The sequence below is a fragment of the Equus przewalskii genome, chromosome X, assembly GCF_037783145.1.
Source record: "Equus przewalskii isolate Varuska chromosome X, EquPr2, whole genome shotgun sequence".
Taxonomy (NCBI): Eukaryota; Metazoa; Chordata; class Mammalia; order Perissodactyla; family Equidae; genus Equus; species Equus przewalskii.
In genome coordinates this window covers 58,105,810-58,123,833 of record NC_091863.1, presented here as the reverse complement: position 1 = coordinate 58,123,833, position 18,024 = coordinate 58,105,810, and the positions used below count along the sequence as shown (strand labels likewise).

The 18,024-nt window shown below is 36.9% G+C and overlaps 1 protein-coding gene across 2 annotated transcripts in view; it reads left to right on the top strand.

The window, feature by feature from the left end:
• The window catches only part of ZDHHC15 (zinc finger DHHC-type palmitoyltransferase 15), a 67,688-nt gene that overhangs the window by 22,549 nt on the left and 27,115 nt on the right, over window positions 1-18,024 (top strand). Inside the window, exons 4-8 of one of the 2 annotated variants that reach the window (XM_070605777.1) lie at window positions 8,927-8,944; window positions 9,581-9,701; window positions 13,050-13,119; window positions 14,920-14,952; window positions 15,711-15,831. In XM_070605777.1, coding sequence (XP_070461878.1) covers window positions 8,927-8,944; window positions 9,581-9,701; window positions 13,050-13,119; window positions 14,920-14,952; window positions 15,711-15,831 — 363 coding nt within the window. The remainder of the gene's footprint in view (window positions 1-8,926; window positions 8,945-9,580; window positions 9,702-13,049; window positions 13,120-14,919; window positions 14,953-15,710; window positions 15,832-18,024) is intronic. The other variant, XM_008544149.2, reaches the window with a different exon arrangement.

Sequence of the window (18,024 nt, the reverse complement as noted above, 5' to 3'; positions counted from 1 at the left end):
ACTGCCACAGACTTCCCAGAGAGTGAGATGCTGCTGAGACCTTCCTACAAGAAGAAGCCACTGTTGTGCCACGCCCCCCAACCCTGCACTTATGCTAAACCCCAGAACCATGGCTGTTCCATGTGTACCTGCCACCAGACCCCAGCTTCACAGCCACTCCACACATGCCCATGCTCCAGACCCTGGCTCCATGGCCACTCCACATGCAGCAGCATCTCAGACTCCAGAGCCATTGATGCTGTGGACGATCTCATGCCTCAGACCATGGAGACAGTATCACTCCATGCACACCTATGCTCTGCACCCTGGATCTATGGTCATTCTGCAACTGCCTACACCACGGAAAATGGAACACTGTTGCAGTGGGTGCACCTGCCCTCTAGAACCCAGGTCCATAGCTGCTCCACAAGTGCCCAAGCCTAGGACAGCCAAGCCACTGCTATAGCAGGCTCATCCATGTACCACAAACACCTATTCTCTGGACCCAAGCTCTGTAACTTCTCTGCAAGTGCATGCACCTAGGGCATAGAGTCATTGCTGCAGCAAGAGTACCTGTGCCTCAGACCCCAGACCCTCTGTAGCTCTGTGCAATCCTGTGCTCTGGACCCTAGCTCCATGGCTGCTCCACAAGCACCTATACCTCACACACCATTACCAATGCTGCAGTGGGGGTGTCTGTACTTAAGCATCATCACTGCCCCAGACATGAAAGCCACTCCAATGGCTTCATGCATGCCTCCACTCCAAACTCTGGCTTCATGGCCACACCATTGGTACCTGTGCATCAAACACCATTGACACAGCCACTGTAAGTGTGCCCCCAGGTGGACCCAGAGCCTTGAGGAATCCTCTCAGCCATGACTTCTACCAAGGGAGAAAAAGAGATCAGGAGGACTCCAGCAGCATTCACCACTGAAGACTCACCAGCCCTCATGGCTGCTGCAGAAACCCACAGCTTTAGCCACTGAGGACCTCTTTAGTCTTTTCTGATGCTGGTGACAGCTGACAGCTGCACAGAAACTACATCACTGCACATCCCCTGGAGCTGGAACTGCCTCATCTCACCAGCTTGTACCCTTGCACCCACCCATAGGTGAAGGTCTTTCCCCACTGAAACCAGTCCATAAAGTCTGGAAGAGTGGCTGCTCAATCAAATGTGCACACATCAATGAAACACTACAAGAAATTCAAAACCTCAGGGAAAAATGGCACCACAAAAGGAACACAATATTCCAGTAACCAACTGCAAGAAATGGAGATCTATGAAAAAAACTTAAAATAATTGTTTTAAGGAAGCTCAGCAAACTACAAGAGAACACAGACAACTTAACAAAATCCGGAAAACAATACATAGACAAAATAAGAAGTTAAACAAAGAGAAATCATAAAAAAAGATCCAAACAAATTCTGGAGCTGAGGAATACAATGAATTAAATTAAAAATTATATAGAGAGTGTCAACAGCAGACTGGATCAAGCAGAAGAAAGAATCTGCAAACTCAAAGACAAGTCATTTGAAATTATCCAGTTAGAGAAACAAAAAGAAAAAAGAATGAAAAAGTGAAGACACCTCATGGGACCTGTAGGACACCATCAGGCATGAGAATATATGCATTATGGGAATAAAAGAAGGAGAAGAGAGAACGGGGCAGAAAGCTTATTTAAAGAAATAATAGCTGAAAACTTCTCAAATTTGGAAAGAGATATGGGCATCCTGGTACATGAAGCTCAAAAGTCCCCAAACAGTTTCAACCAAAAGAAGGCTTCACCAAGCACTTTATAATCAAACTTTCAAAAATCAAAGACAAAGAGAGAATTTTGAAGGCAGAAAGAGAAAAGAGACTGGTCACTTAACAACGGAACCCCCATTAGGCTATCAGTGGATTACTCAGAAGAAACCTTGCAGACCAGGATAGAATGGGATGATATATTAAAATTGCTGGTAGAAAAAACTACCAGCCAAGATTGCTTTACTCAGCAAAGTCATCATTCAGAAATGAAGGACTGATAAAGACTTTCCCATCAAACAAAACCTGAGGGAGTTCATCACCAGGAGAACTGCCTTACAAGAAATGTTGACGGGAGTACTTAAAGCTGAAATGAAAAGATGCTAATTAGTAACATGAAAACATATGAAAGTAAAAAAACTCACTGGTAATGGTTAGTATATAGACCAATTCATAATACTCTACTGCTGTAATGGTGGGTATAAATCACTTTTAACTCTGGTATAAGGTTAAAAGATAAAATATTTAAAAGGACTATAGCTGAAATAATTTGTTAATGGATACACTATAAAAAGATGTATTTTTGAAATCAAAAACATAAAATGATGGGAAGTAATAGGGTAGTGTTTTTGTATGCAATTGAAATTAACTTTTTACCAGCTTCAGATAGAATGTTATAAATATAAGATGTTTTATGAAAGCTCCATGACACCTATAAAAAAAACCTCTATCAGATACACAAAAGATAAAGAGAAAGAAATAAAAACACACCACTACAGAAAATTATCAAACTACAAAGGAGAAACAGCAAGGAGGAAGAGAAGAACAAAGAAATTACAAATAGCTAGAAAGCACTTAACAAAATGGTATATTACATCCTTGCCTATCAATCATTATTTTAAATCTGTATGGATTAAATTCTCTAATCAAAAGAGAGAGAGTGGCTGAATGGATTAAAAAAAACAAAACACAACTATATATGCTGTCTATAAGAGAATCACTTCAGATTTAAGGATGCGCATGGGCTGAAAGTGGAGGGATAGAAAAAGGTATTCCATGCAAATGGAAACCAAAAGAGAGCAAGGGTAGCTATACTTATATCAGGCAAAATAGACATTAAGTCAAAAACTGTAACAGAAGACAAAGAAGGTCATTATATAATGATAAAAGGGTAAACTCATCAAGAGGAATAATAATTGTGAATATACGTGCACCTAACACTGGAACATCTAACTATGTAAAGCAAATATTAACCGAACTGAGGGGAGAAATAGACAGCAATACAATAATAGTAGGGGACTTCAATAGCCCGCTTTTATCAATTGATGGATCATCCAGACAGAAAGTGAATAAGGGAAAAGCAAATTTGAATAACCCTATAGACCAAATGGACCCAGCAGACATATACAGAACATTTTACGCAACAGCAGCAGCAGAATATACAATTTTCTCAAGCAAACACAGAACATTCTCCAGGATAGATCATATGTTAGACTCCACCAATAATCTTTTAGAAATAATCAACGAATTCAGTAAAGTTGCAGAATAAAAAAAAAAACTAGTTGCATTTCTATACCTTAAAAACAAACTATCCAATAAATAAGAAAACAATTTTATTTACAATAGCATCAAAAAGAATAAAATACTTAGGAATAAATGTAACCAAAGAGATGAAAGATCTGTACAAGGAAAACTATAAAACAATGATGAAAGAAATTGAAGAAAACACAAATAAAAGGAAAAATATCCTGCGTTCATGGATTGGAAGAATTAATACTGTTAAAATATCCCTACTACCCAAAGCCATCTAGACAGTCAATGATATCTCTATCAAGAGTCCAATGGCATTTTTTACAGAAATAGAAAAAACAATCCTAAAATTTATTTGGAACCACAAAATATCCCAAATAGTTAAAGCAATCATGAGCAAGAAAAACAAAGCTGCAGGCATCACACTTTCCGAAAACCACAATGAGATAGCACCTCACAACTGTCAGGATGGCTATTATCAAAAAGTCAAAGCATAACAAGTGTTGGTGAGGATATGGAGTAAAGGAAACCCTTGTGCACTGTTGGTGTGAATGTAAATTGGTACAGCCATTATGGAAAACACATGGAGGTTCCTCAAAAAATTAAAAATAGAACTCCTATGTGATCCAGCAATCCCACTTCTGGCTATATATCCAGAAAAAAGGAAATCTGTATCTCAAAAGAGATATCTACACTCTTATGTTCATTGCATCATTATTCACAGTCATAAAGATATGGAAACACCTTATATGTCCATCAATGGATGAATGAATAAAGAAAATATGGTATATACATATTATTCAGTCTTTAAAAATAAAGAAATCCTGCCATCTGCAGCAACATGGATGTGCCTTGAGGACGTTATGCTAAGTGAAATAAGCTAGACACAGAAAGACAAATACTGCATGATCTCACTTTTATGTGGAATCTTAAAAGAAAGTCAAACTCATAGTAACAGAGTAGAATGGTGGTTACCAGCAGCTGAGGGATGGGAATTAGGGGAAATGTTGGTCAAAGGGTACAAACTTTCAGTTATAAGATGAATAAGTTATGGAAATCTAATGTACAGCATGGTGACTATTATTAATAATCATGTATTGTGTAATTGAAATACCATGAAACTTCTAGAAGAAAACATAGGCAGTACGCTCTTTGACATCAGTCTGAGCAGCATATTTTCAAGGACCATGTCTGACCGGGCAAGGGAAACAAAGGAAAAAATGAACAAATGGGACTACATCAAACTAAAAAACTTCTGCATAGCAAAGGAAACCAGCAAAAATACAAAAAGACAACCTAACAATTGTGAGAAGATATTTGCAAACCATATATCAGATAAGGGGTTAATATCCAAAATATACAAAGAACTCATGCAGCTCAACAACAAAAAAACCAACAACCCAATTAAAAAATGGGCAAAAGACCTGAACAGAGATTTCTCCAAAGAAGATATGCAGATGGCCAAGAGGCATATGAAAAGATGCTCAACATCATTAGCTATCAGGGAAATGCAAATCAAAACTACAATGAGATATCACTTCACTCCAGTCAGAATGGCTATCATTAACAAGACAGGAAACAACAAGTGTTGGAGAGGATGTGGAGAGAAGGGAACCCTTGTTCACTGCTGTTGGGAGTGCAAACTGGTGCAGCCACTATGGAAAGCAGTATGGAGTATCCTCAGAAAATTAGGAATAGATCTATCATATGATCCAGCTATCCCACTGCTTGGTATCTATCCAAAGAACTTGAAAACGCAAAGGCATAAAGATACTTGCACCCCTACGTTCATTGCAGCATTATTCACAATAGCCAAGACTTGGGAGCAACCTAGGTGCCCATCAGGGAACGAATGGATAAAGAAGATGTGGTATTTATACGCGATGGAATACTACTCAGCCATAAGAAATGATGAAATCCGGCCACTTGTGACAACATGGATGGGCCTTGAGGGTATTATGCTGAGTGAAATAAGTCAGAGGGAGAAAGTCAAATACCGTATGATCTCACTCATAAGTAGAAGATAAAAACAACAACAAACAAACACATAGCATTGGAGATTGGATTGGTGGTTACCATAGGGGAAGGGGGGAAGGGGGAGGGCAAAAGGGGTGATTAGGCTCACATGTGAGAGGATGCACTATAATTAGTTTTTGGGTGGTGAACATAATGTAATCTACACAGAATTCAAAATATATTATGATGTACATCCAAATAAATAAATAAATAAGCTTAAAAAAACGAAATTTAAAAAAAAGAAAAGAAAGAAATACCAAGAAAATCATCTCAAATGTTTAAACCACAACAAAAATGAAACTATGTGAGGTGAGATAGGTTAATTAGTTTGATTGTGGTAATCATTTCACAGTGTATATGTTTATCAAAACATCACTTTATACATCTTAAATATATATAATTTTTATCTTCCAATCACACCTCAATAAAGCTGGAAAAAAATAAAATAAAGTACTTAATCCTAAAAGAAAGAGACAAAGGTGGACACTGTATATTGATAAAAGAGTCAATCTAGCAAGAACATGTAACAGTTACAAACATGTATATACCTAACAAGAGAGCTCCAAAATATAGGAAGTAAAAACTGACAGAACTGAAGGAGAAAATACACAGTTCTACAATAATAGTTGAATATTTTAATACTTCATTTTCAATAATGGATAGAACACCAAGACAGAAGATCAATAAGGAAAAGGAGGATTTAGCAACACTATAAACCAACTAGATGTAACACACATGTATGGAACACTCCACCCCCAAACAGCAAAATACACATTCTTGTCATGTGCACACGAAACATTCTCCAGTATAGACCATATGTTAGGCCACAAAACAAGTCTCAATAAATTTAAAAGATTTGAAATCATACAAAGAATCTTCTCTGAATTCAGTGGAATAAAACTAGAAGTCAGTAGCTGAAGGAAAACTATAAATTCACAAATATGTAGAATTGAACAACACACTCTTAAACAACCAATGAATTAAGAAATCACAAGAGAAATTAAAAAATACTTTGAGATGAATGAAAATGAAAAACAACATACCAAAATTTATGGAATGTATAAAGCAGTGCTCAGAGGAAAATTTATAGCTATAAACACATTATAAAAGGAGTAACATATCAATTCAATATTCTTTATACCTTAAAGAATCAGAGAATGACGAGCAATCTAACCCCAAAGTTAGCAAAAGTAAATAATGAAGATTAGAGCAGGGGTAAACTAAATAGGGAATAGAAAACAATAGGGATAATCAATACAACCAAAAGTGGGACTTTGAAAAGATCAAGAAAATTGAAAAACCTTTAGCTAGACTGACCAAAAAAAAGGGAGAGAGAGAAGACACAAATTAGTATATTGGAAATGAAAGTGGGACATTACTAACTAAATCAAGAAGAAATAAAAAGCCTGAATATATCTATAATAAGAGATTATATTAGTCAAAAATCTATCAACAAAGAAAAAAAAACTTGTCTAATACCAAATACATCCCAGTCTATCACCAATTGTCCCACTCAAAATACATTTACTGACTCGTTGCATTGTAATTCTTAGAAAGGCTTGGTTAGTGCCAGAAATAAGGCATCTGGGCATGACATCTTTATTCCAAACCAAAGCCTACTTGAATAATCCGCAAGGTTTTCATCACATACAAGCAGTAACAACTCTGTCTCTGCCTTTTAAGCAGATATAGTATACCACAAGAAAGTTGTATTCCCAAGGACATCCCAAAAATTAAAGGGCCGCCCCAAGGTGCTAATTTTAATTATCAAAATTAAAAAGAATTGTTTAAAAATTTATACTGAGTTAGTCAGTATAACTGTTCTTCTAAGAAAACAAAATAACAAGTTGTTTTTATATTAAATTTACATTATTTAATTACTATTTTATAACATTGATCTATAGCCTTTTGGTTGGGAAAATTCTTAGTTCTCTGCATCTGTCCAGTTCATTGCAGAACCCTTAGCACACCGGGCCCCCACTCATTAAATGCCCATAGTGCACCACACTTATTATAAAAGGCAAAAGTGCCCCTACGTATTTCTACATACCCCCAGCTAGGTACTCAATTCTCACTCTACTTGAGAAAGACCTACCATAAAAACGCACCACTAGGTATGGTTCTTAAAATACAGTGTTTGGGGCCGGCCCGGTGGTGCAGTGGTTAGGTTCGCACGTTCTGCTTCTCAGCAGCCCGGGGTTCGCCGGTTCAGATCCCGGGTGCAGACATGGCACTGCTTGGCAAATGCCATGCTGTGGTAGGCATCCCACGTATAAAGCAGAGGAAGATGGGCATGGATGTTAGCTCAGGGCCAGTCTTCCTCAGAAAAAAAAGAGGAGGATTGACGGTAGTTAGCTCAGGCTAATCTTCCTAAAAAAAAATACAGTGTTTGAATTTATACATTTCTAATTTTTAGAGTTAGATACATTTAAAATATCTTAAATATTTTATTAATTTATTTGTTTTACTATTTTACTGATGTATAACATACATACTCTACTCCCAGAATTAAGTTGTCAAGACTACAGTTTAGTGAATTTTTACCTATATGTACACCCAATGTAATCACTATACGGGTTAAGATCTCGAATATTTCTAACACCTCAGGAATCTCCTTTATACCCCTTCCCAATCAATCTTCTCTCAGAGGTAACCACAAATCTGACTTATATCACCATAGACTAGTTTTGCCTGTTTTCAAACCTCACAAGAAAAGAACCATAATATGCACTGTTTTATGTAAGCCTTTCACTCAATATAATGTTTTCAAAATTCATTCATGTTGATGCATGTTCCAGTTTTCCATTCCCTTTTACTGCTGTAGTTATTCCTTTTATCACAGTTGGCTTATTCATTCACCAGTTGAAGGACGCTTGGGTTGTTGTTTTTTTCTATTATGAATAAAGCTTCTATGAACAATCTTGTACATGTCTTTTGGCATACACACACACACACTCATTTCTCTTGGGCATATAACTAGGAATGTAATTGCTGAATCATAGGGTAGGCATATGTTTAACTTAAGTGGATAAGTCCAAAAACTTTTCCAAAGTGGTTGCATAAATCTACACTCCCACCAAGATCTTCTGTTCATCAGAATGCATGATAAAGGAAGTACAAAGGAAAGCCACAGACTGGTAAAAAATATTCAATGAAGGACTAGTATCCAAAATATGTAAAAAGTTCCTACAAATCAATACAAAACATGACAAACAGCCCAATTCTTTTTTAGCGGACAAAAGGCTTAAATAGGCATTTCACAAAAAGATACCCAAATGGCCAATAAACTCATGAAAAGGTGCTCAATGTCATGAGTAATCAGGGGAGTGCAAATTAAAATCACAAGAAGATACCATAACACACTAACTAGAATAGTTAAAATTTAAAAGATTGGCAGGATCAAATACTTCTAAATGATTTAAGAAATTGGACTTGTAAAAGAAACTGTAAATACTTGTTGTTATCCAGCACTTACACCAATCTTGTGAAGTAGGTATTATTTCCTTTATTTTACAGATGAAGAAACAAAGACTGAGAGTGTCTCATTTTCCAAAGTGATCTTTTTAGCTATTAAGTGGCAGAGATAAGGTTTAAACCCAGAAAATCTGACCATAGCTCCTTCTCTTTTTCACCTCTGCATACCCTTTGGCCCAGACAGAAGAAAGCTTTCAGGTCTGTATTACTTTGGAAAATCATTGGCATATCTTTTGCAAGATTAGCAAAGCTTGGTGCAAACATGGCCACAAGCTCTATACCAGACTAAAAATATCTGACATAGTAAGAATATCTGCATTTCTACTCATTTGCAAGATTAAAATATGCAGACAATGTTGCAAGCAGTCTCCTCCAGCTTTTCCAAGAGTGTTACCTATGAAAAATACTCACAACTTAATAGCAACCAAAGTTAATCATCAGTATGGTCCTGGCAGCAAGGTGTCACACATCTGTATGCACCATCATATTGGAGTATAAAGGAGCGGAAAGGGCACAAGTCTCGGAGTCAGGTGAACTGGGTTGGGGGCTTAGTTTTGCTCCTTACTAGTTGAGTGAGTATAATCATGGATGAGGTACCTAATCTCCCTAAGTTTTATTTTCTTTATTTGTAAAACAATACCACCTATCAAATAGAATTATGAAGATTGAGATAAAAGCCAGATAAGATAATTATCCAGAGAAAGTTATAAACCAAATTGGTACCTGGGCTTCAAGGGTAGGTAACAAATATTTTCATCTAAATAGTTACTGTTCTTTTTAATCTTTTCTGTGAACCTTGGAAAATAAACTCTTGCCTCTCGCTTCTGCTTCCAGTTCCACTTGTCCTGTACAGACAAGGAGCGCTATGAAAACGAAGAGAGACCTGAGGTCCAGAAGCAGATGCTTGTTGATATGGCCAAAAAGCTACCAGTTTACACGAGAACTGGAAGTGGAGGTCAGTTCATCCAAAGTCAGCTAGAGAGGCAACTCAGCAAGGATCTCAGAAAGGCGGAGTCATGTACATCCTCAGGCTAGATAGCCCCCTTTTTCCTCTCTCTTCTGAAAAACGCTATAGAGTTTTTCTCAGTATTTTATTATAAAAAATTTCAAACATACATCCAAGATGGAAGAATTATTTTATAAACATCTGTATATCCACCACTGGAGTCCACCACTAACATTTTACTATATCGTTTTATCATGTATCTGTCCACAAATCCATCTCTCTATCCATCACCCAGCAAGCCATCCTATTTTTTGATTCATTTTAAGGTTGCAGATATCAGTACATATCCACCTAAATATTTTATCATTCTTTTTTGGGTGAAATGTACATACAAAAACACGCATGAATCATGAGTGTACCATTCAGTGTTTCAACAAATGTACACACCTGTATAACCAAAACCTCTATAAATATTGCCATACCCGAGAAAGTTCCCTCGTACTCCTTTCCAGTCAATTCCACCACCACCACCAAAGATAATCACTGTTCTGATAGTTTTCCACCAAAAGTTAGTTTTACCTGCTCTAGAACTTCATATAAATGGAATCATACAGTACATACTGTTGCGTCTGACTTCTTTTATTCAGCATAATGTTTTTGAGACTCATTCATGTTGTTGTGTATTTCATTCATTTTGTTGCTGGGTAGTAATTCACTGTATGAATATATCAAAGTTTGTTTATCCATTCACCAGTTGATGCACATTTGGGTTGTTTCCAGTGCTTAGCTATGATGAGTAAATCTGCTCTGAACATTCTTGTATAAGAGTTTGTGCAGAGATATGTCTTCATTTGTCTTGGGTAAACATCCACTGTGGAGTTTTACTTTTAGTTTCCATCTGCATGATTAGAACAGCACTAGCTGAACCAATTCTCTGCCTTCTAAAATTTGAAAACCAAGGTTCTTTTGACAAGTCGTCCTAATGTTTCTAAAAGAAAGATCGTGTTTCAAGGCTTGGGGAAGTATACTGTTAGTCATCTATCTTCTTCTGTTTATCATTATTTATTCAACAAATATTTATTAATATCCTATATGACAATTGGGGAAATTTTAATATGGTCTGGATATTAGATGGCATTAAGGACTTATTCTTAATTTTGTTAGAGCATTAGTCATGGTGGTTCTGATTTTTTAAAAGTCTTTATGCATACTCAAATATGATGAAAAAGAGACAGACAGGAAATTACCTATAGAATTTCAAACAGTAGTAAACAGAATGCTGTGATAGAGTAGAAGTTACAAAGTAGAGGCATACTGGATGAATTGGGCCCAGAGGTATATTTTGTTTGATCTTTGATGTCTTTTAAAACTTTGCATTTGTTACTACTTTTTAACAATTAGAGTATTTCCTCATGAAAATCCAGATTTCTGGCTTCTCTTGGAAACTCAGACACTCTGGCAACATTCGATCTGCATTTTCACATGGCAGAAATTAGCTAGAGCTGAGCAGTAGTTACTCTTTTTAAACATGGCATGAATTCTCAGTTTCTCCCACAGTCTCCAAATGGCTGCTTCACTCACTATTCACTATTCCCTGGACTCTTGAATGTTTGTTTGCAGCCCCCATGGTATAGAGTAATAGAGAAGGCTTCTCTGAGGAAATGTCATTTGATCTGAGACCTGAATAATAAGGAGTAACTAGCCATGCAAAGAGCAGAGGGACTAGAGTCCTCAGCAGAAGGCACTGCAAGTACAAAAGGCCCTGAGACAGGAACAAGCTTGCAGTATTAGAAAAGCAGCCAGGCAGCCAGTGTGGCTGGAGTATAGTAGATGGACAGTGGTACAAGTTAAGGTTGAAGAAGTAGGCAGAGGCTAGATGATGCAAGCCGTGGTAAGGAGTTTAGATTTTATTCTAAGGGTGTTGGAAATCCATTGAAGGTTTTAAGTGTACAGTGGTGTGATCTGATTTACATTTTAGTAGATCACCCAGATATTCTGTAGAGAATGTATTGTGGGGGGCAAGAATGAAAGCAGAGTGAATAATCAGGAAGCTATTGCAGTCATCCAAGCGAGAGATGATGGTGGCTTAAACTGGGTAGTGGCGTTGACCATATCTTTAAAAACATGCTGAAGGACCCAAACATGCATGTCCCTCTCCCTTCCTCATTGTCTCAATTATACCCATACTTTGGTCACCCCTCCCAATTGCTAGAAATGAACACAAACTCTGCTGAATTAGCCATCCATTATGTTGAATCAGTTATCTGTATTTAATCTACACTTTACATTGTTATTATATTAGCTCAAATTATTCATAATTTTAGTTATTACACTTAATAATAATCACATTAAACACAGTCATACTCTATCAATGAACACAGAGAAAATAAGAAGGAGAGGAGAATGCTTTTCATCTAAGAGAAATAAAGAAAGGAAGGAAAAAGGGAGGGAAAGAGAAATGATCTTTTATATCAGACTTACAGAATGAAGAGAACCCTGAACTAAGGGGTCAGAAAAGCTGTACTGGTCATAGCCTTGCCACTCACTTGCTATGTGACCTTGTGTAAGTCACTTGATATGGCTCAGGTCTTTACTTCCTTTATCTGTGAAACAGTCAATTGAACTAATTGTTCTAGAATGTCTCTTGTATTCTCCAAGTTGTTGTTCTAAGAACCACTCTCTTTACCATGCTTTAGGAGTTTTATCTACCTCATACAACCCAGCCTCTGGAGACAGGAGATAAGTTATGAATCCTTGTTTTTAGGTAGGAAAGTTGGAGTAAACAGAAGCTAAATGATTTTCCCAAGATCACTCAGCAGTTAACAATATAGTTTGTTTTATAATACAAAATCTTTTTTTTTTTTAAAGATTGGCACCTGAGCTAACAACTGTTGCCAATCTTCAATTTTTTTTCCTGCTTTTTTTTTTCTCCCCAAATTCCCCCAGTACATAGTTGTATATTTTAGTTGTGGGTCCTTCTAGTTGGGGCATTTGGGATGCCACCTCAACATGGCCTAATGAGCAGTGCCATGTCCACACCCAGAGTCCGAACCCTGGGCCACCGAAGCGGAGAGCGTGAACTTAACCACTCGGCTATGGGGCCGGCCCCAATAATACAAAATCTTGTGATCAGATATCCAGATATGAAAACTTTTCCCCTTACTTTCGTCCCCCAAAATGTGCTTTCAAGATCAATCCAACAGGGAAAAAATACATACCACAATCCTCTCATGTGATGTGCCTTTTGCTTGGTGACTTGAAATGAGATGAATTTGACTAGTTGATCCAGATAGGCTAGTAAGATATATGGTGTCATATTGAGCCTAACCAGTGCTAACCACCTTATTTTTCCTTTAGCTGTACGATTCTGTGACCGGTGCCATTTGATCAAGCCAGATCGCTGCCACCACTGCTCTGTCTGTGCCGTGTAAGTGACAGCCATATTTCCCCTGGGCTGAGCTTGGCCACTGATGGTTGCCTAGACAACAAAGTGACTGATCCTAACATGTAACCGTGCCTAGATAAGAGCATTTCCTTTCAATCATAATGAGCACATGCCAGACACCCTCACAGGGATGATGATGATTCAAACTATTCTAAATATAGGAAAGAGAAATAAAACCCCATTTTACAAATAAACATTTTATTTTAGGACAGTTTTAGATTTATAGAATTATTGTGAAGATAGTTCTCGTATGTCCCACACCCAGTTCCCCCTATTATTAACATTCTATATTAATATGGTGCATTTGTTACACTTAATGAACTAGTATTGATACAGGCATACCTCATTTTATTGCACTTTGCTTTATTGCACTTTTCAGATATTGTGTTTTTACAAGACCCTCCACTAGAAAAAAGATTATGACTCTCTAAAGACTCAGATGATGGTTAGCATTTTTTAGCAAAAAGTATTTTTAAATTAAGGTATGTACATTGTTTTTTTAGACATAATACTATTGCATGCTTAGTAGACTACAGTATAGTGTACACATAATTTTTATATTCACTAAGAAACAAAAAATTCATGTGACTTGCTTTATTGCAATATTCACTTTATTGCAGTGGTCTGGAACTGAACCTGCAATATCTCCAAGGTATGCCTGTATATTATTTTTAACTGAAGTCCATAGTCTATTTAGTTTTCTTCAGCTTTACCCCAATGTTCTTTTCGTGTTCCAGGATCCCATCCAGGATACTACATTACATTTAGTTGTCATGTGCTCTTAGGCTCCTCTTAGCTATGACAGTTTCTCGTACTTTACTTGTTTTTGATAACCTTGACAGTTTTGGGGATTAATGGTCAGGTATTTTGTAGAATATCCCTCAGTTGGGATTTGTCTGATATTTTTCTCATGATTGGATTGGATAATGTGTTTTTGGAAAGAAGACCATAGAGATAAAGTGCCATTCTCATATCATATGAAGGGTATATACCATAAACATGACTTTTCATTGTGATGTTAATCTTGATCATCTGGCTGAGGTAGTGTTTGTCATATTTCTCCATTGTAAAGTTACCCTCTTCCCACTTCCATACTGCACTCTTCGGAAGGAAGTCACTATGTGCAGCCCCCGCTAAAGTAATGAGAAGTTATACTCCAGTTCCTTGAAGCCAGAGTATCTACGTAAATTATTTGGAATTCTTCTGCATGGGAGATTCGTGTCTTTTCCCTCATTTGTTTATTTATTTATGTCAGTATGTAGACGTGGATAATCATTTTATATTTTGGGTTATAGCTCAATAGTACTTTATTTTGATACTCAAATTGCTCCAGCTTTGTAACACTCTATTTTTGTGTTAATAAATACAATCTTTATGTCCTTCTTCTTGGGTGCTTGCTCCACCCATATTTCTCTTACCCTTGATTGAAACACAGGCTGTAGCCATATGTTTTCTTCTGTATGTTTATTAAACTGAGTATTGAGAAAAATGAGGGGCGATATCTTGGATTTTTTCTCTGTATCAATATCCTAGGGATCCCAATCCCTTTAAAGGTTGGACTTCTAGGCATGTAACTTGCTGCCAGCATGATCCTATAAAGTGTTGTGATTGGCTCATCCTAGGAATAACTAAGGATGCAATAGTTTTGGAGTAGCTATAGTGGAAATCTAGAAATGAGTGGACTGGTACCATGTAAAAATATTGGTGAGACCTTTAGTTCAATTATGAGGTGTTGCTTCATTTCCATAGCCCCACTTATATTGTATTTTGTTCCTTTTGTAGGTGCGTATTAAAAATGGACCATCATTGCCCTTGGTATGTCCTTTTGATTCATTTCTCTCCTCTAAAAGGGTCAAAGTTCTTTAGTATACCTAGTTTCCTAAGAATAGTTGTAACATGCCTATTTCTGCTACCATAATTCACTGGGCTTTGTATTTGTATGGGGAAAGAGGAGGCATAACATTTTAAAGCAAGAATAAATATGCCACCAAAGCTATGGTAATGTATTCTCAGGGTCACAAAGCCAATAGTCTCTTGTCCATTAGCTTTAGTAATTGGGCATAGTAATGGAATAGAGCGCAAATGGCTCTCCTCTTTGATATTATACAATTCAGCTCTATCCTTAGCTGTATTTATGTTTGAAATATTCTAGATTGTTAACCTCAGCAAGTCTTCTCCAAATTTTGTTTGTCTGACCTAGACCAGTCTTAAATCATCTAACTACAAAGAGCACATGTCACACGGTACTAAGTGTACTAAGTGTACTGAGATTGTAATATGTTTTCAGCATCAAAGATCCAGTTTTGCTTGGGTGTGTCAGGAACGACTCCAGAACTATTAGGTAGGCCAGGTGTCTCTGTGCCTATAAATGAAAGAAGAAATAAGTGAGACGTGAACTTGTTTTACCAGTCTGTTCCTATTAAGGGACTTCTGTTTCTGTTGAGTTTCTACAGAACACATAATGAAGCAGCAGGAGTAACATACTTCCATTGCTTAGTTCACTTATGTATCAGTATATTCTCAATCAGTGGGTCCTGATTTCAAATTAGTTTTTCTTTTTTCTTTTTTTTTAGGGTTAACAACTGCATTGGATTTTCCAACTACAAATTCTTCCTTCAGTTCTTAGCTTATTCTGTTCTTTACTGCCTGTACATTGCTACAACAGTCTTCAGCTATTTCATCAAATACTGGAGAGTAAGTTAAAAAATCCTGAAGGTTCCCCCCAGAGCCAACACATGCCTACTCCAGTCTGTGACATTGTTTATTTTCTCTTTTTTTTACATTTTGAAATAGCTAATACTGAAGTAACCAGAAGGGAAAGCACCAAAAACAAGTTACCTGTGTTAAGTATTCTGAGACTTAGAAGACTATTATTTAAAGATTCCAGTTAAACAAATTTCTATCATATATGAGAATCTTGCTAAGGCCTTCAGGAACTTAACCTCTTGACTCTTACTGATTCTTTACAATGTACTTCTCTAGTCAAGTTTTAAAAATCCACTTCTTACCAATTATAGATTTAAAAAATGTTGAAACTAATTCTAAATCCCTAGTTTCCTAAGAAAAAGGCTAACAAAGTACTCCCTCATTGTTAGAAAATACTTTCTAATTCCCTGTTCAAAGGAGAGTTGCAAAATTCCTATAGAACAGAAAGATTCATTGACTCATCTTCACATGTGACCAAAATGAAATGGGGAGTCGTATTTGAACTTTGTATAACAAACACCAGGTTGGGAATTAGGAGAACTAAGTTCTAATACTAGCTCTGTTACCTGCCTCACTGGCTCATTGCTAAGAGCAAATGACATAGATGTTGAAAGTATTTTACCTTTCAAAACGTGATTCCAATAATTATAATGAAATCTAAAAAAATTCCTACTTTCATCTTTCTTCTGTTTGAAGATATCAATCTTACCCCACCTATTTCCAAAAGAATTGAAGGCAGATTTTCAGTTTGCATATGTGTACAGGGTCTGGCAAAGTATAGTGACATTTTTTTTTTAACGCCAGTGGACTCCAGAAGACATCCCTTCCCCACAGCTTCAATACAGTTGCTAAGACATCATAACCTTCCATGATGAGTGTTGCCCAAACTGAACCTGAATAGCAAAAGAGGGATGCGAGCAGAGCTACTAATAATTGCTTTAGGAATTGCACAAGAGGAATATCTCACCTCAGGTGGAGAGGTAAAGCAGCAGGGAGAAAATGTGAATCCTGTGACCAGAATATAGATTATAATAAACTGGTGAAAAAAGGAGAGACAAGGCAGTGAGGAACTAAATAGCTGAGAATATTTAAATTATTAATTAGTGCTTTGATCCCTACTAGTGTAGAAAATATAGTGTAGAAATTTATAATGATTTGTGCTTTCCATTCTCCCTTCAACTTGCTTAATCAATTCAGATATTTAATAACGTTAAGAATCAGGAATTATATAATGGATATCAAAATCTTCAACTCAAAGATACAAAAGTATAAGCAGAAATGAAGTTTTCTCATAAATTTTCCCCAAATACAAAATGCTTCACCATGTTAGTGTCTTTTCTTTGGCCACTTTCCACAGCACAGGATCTTTTATCTATTGCTCAGGTTTCTATGACCTGTTTGGCATTCCATTCACACGCCGAGCTACTATCCTGAATGTAAAGAAACTCTACTGCATCCAATTCAGCAGAGAAAGTGTCAGCCTGGGTCTTCACTACAGACCTTACTTGGTCCTTAACACAGTAGACTGCTGTTTAAGAACCATCCTTTACTCTCATAACAGAGTAAACAATGTTGCATTTCACACATTTTGCCTTTGGCCCTCCTAGTTGGCCAATAGTCAAATACCACAATGCCAGCCAGGTGGCCAGGTACTATCTGCTTTTTTTACTCTTGAAAGATAATATTTGAACATGAATTAATCACCAAAAACATTCCAGTATTCGCAAGAAATATCAGGGGTGAACATAGCCTAGTCCTTTTCCTATTCCCTCATTTTTTCTCCACGATAGACTAGCTCATGCCTGACAGATGAGAGGCGAGGAAACCTGTCTTGGCTTGCCCTCATAATGAAAAGGGCATTGACAGTTCAGAGAAATGCTTCTTCACAGTCTCTCCAGCCAGAGAGCACTTTGGTGTGGTTTAGGAATGGCTTTCTCAGTTTAAATTGAGTCTCCTCTTAAAATGAAGAGTTAACACTGCCATGTATGTTAAAAGCCACGTATCAAAGAGACTGTGCTCCTAAGAACAGTAACCTCCGTTTGTATAGTACTGTACCATTTTCAAAACACTTTCATATCTATTATCCCATCTTATCCTCACTATAACCTTGTGAAGACGACAAAGCAGGAATTATTAGTCTCATTTAAAGACGATAGAACTGAGGCTCATAGTGGTTAAGTG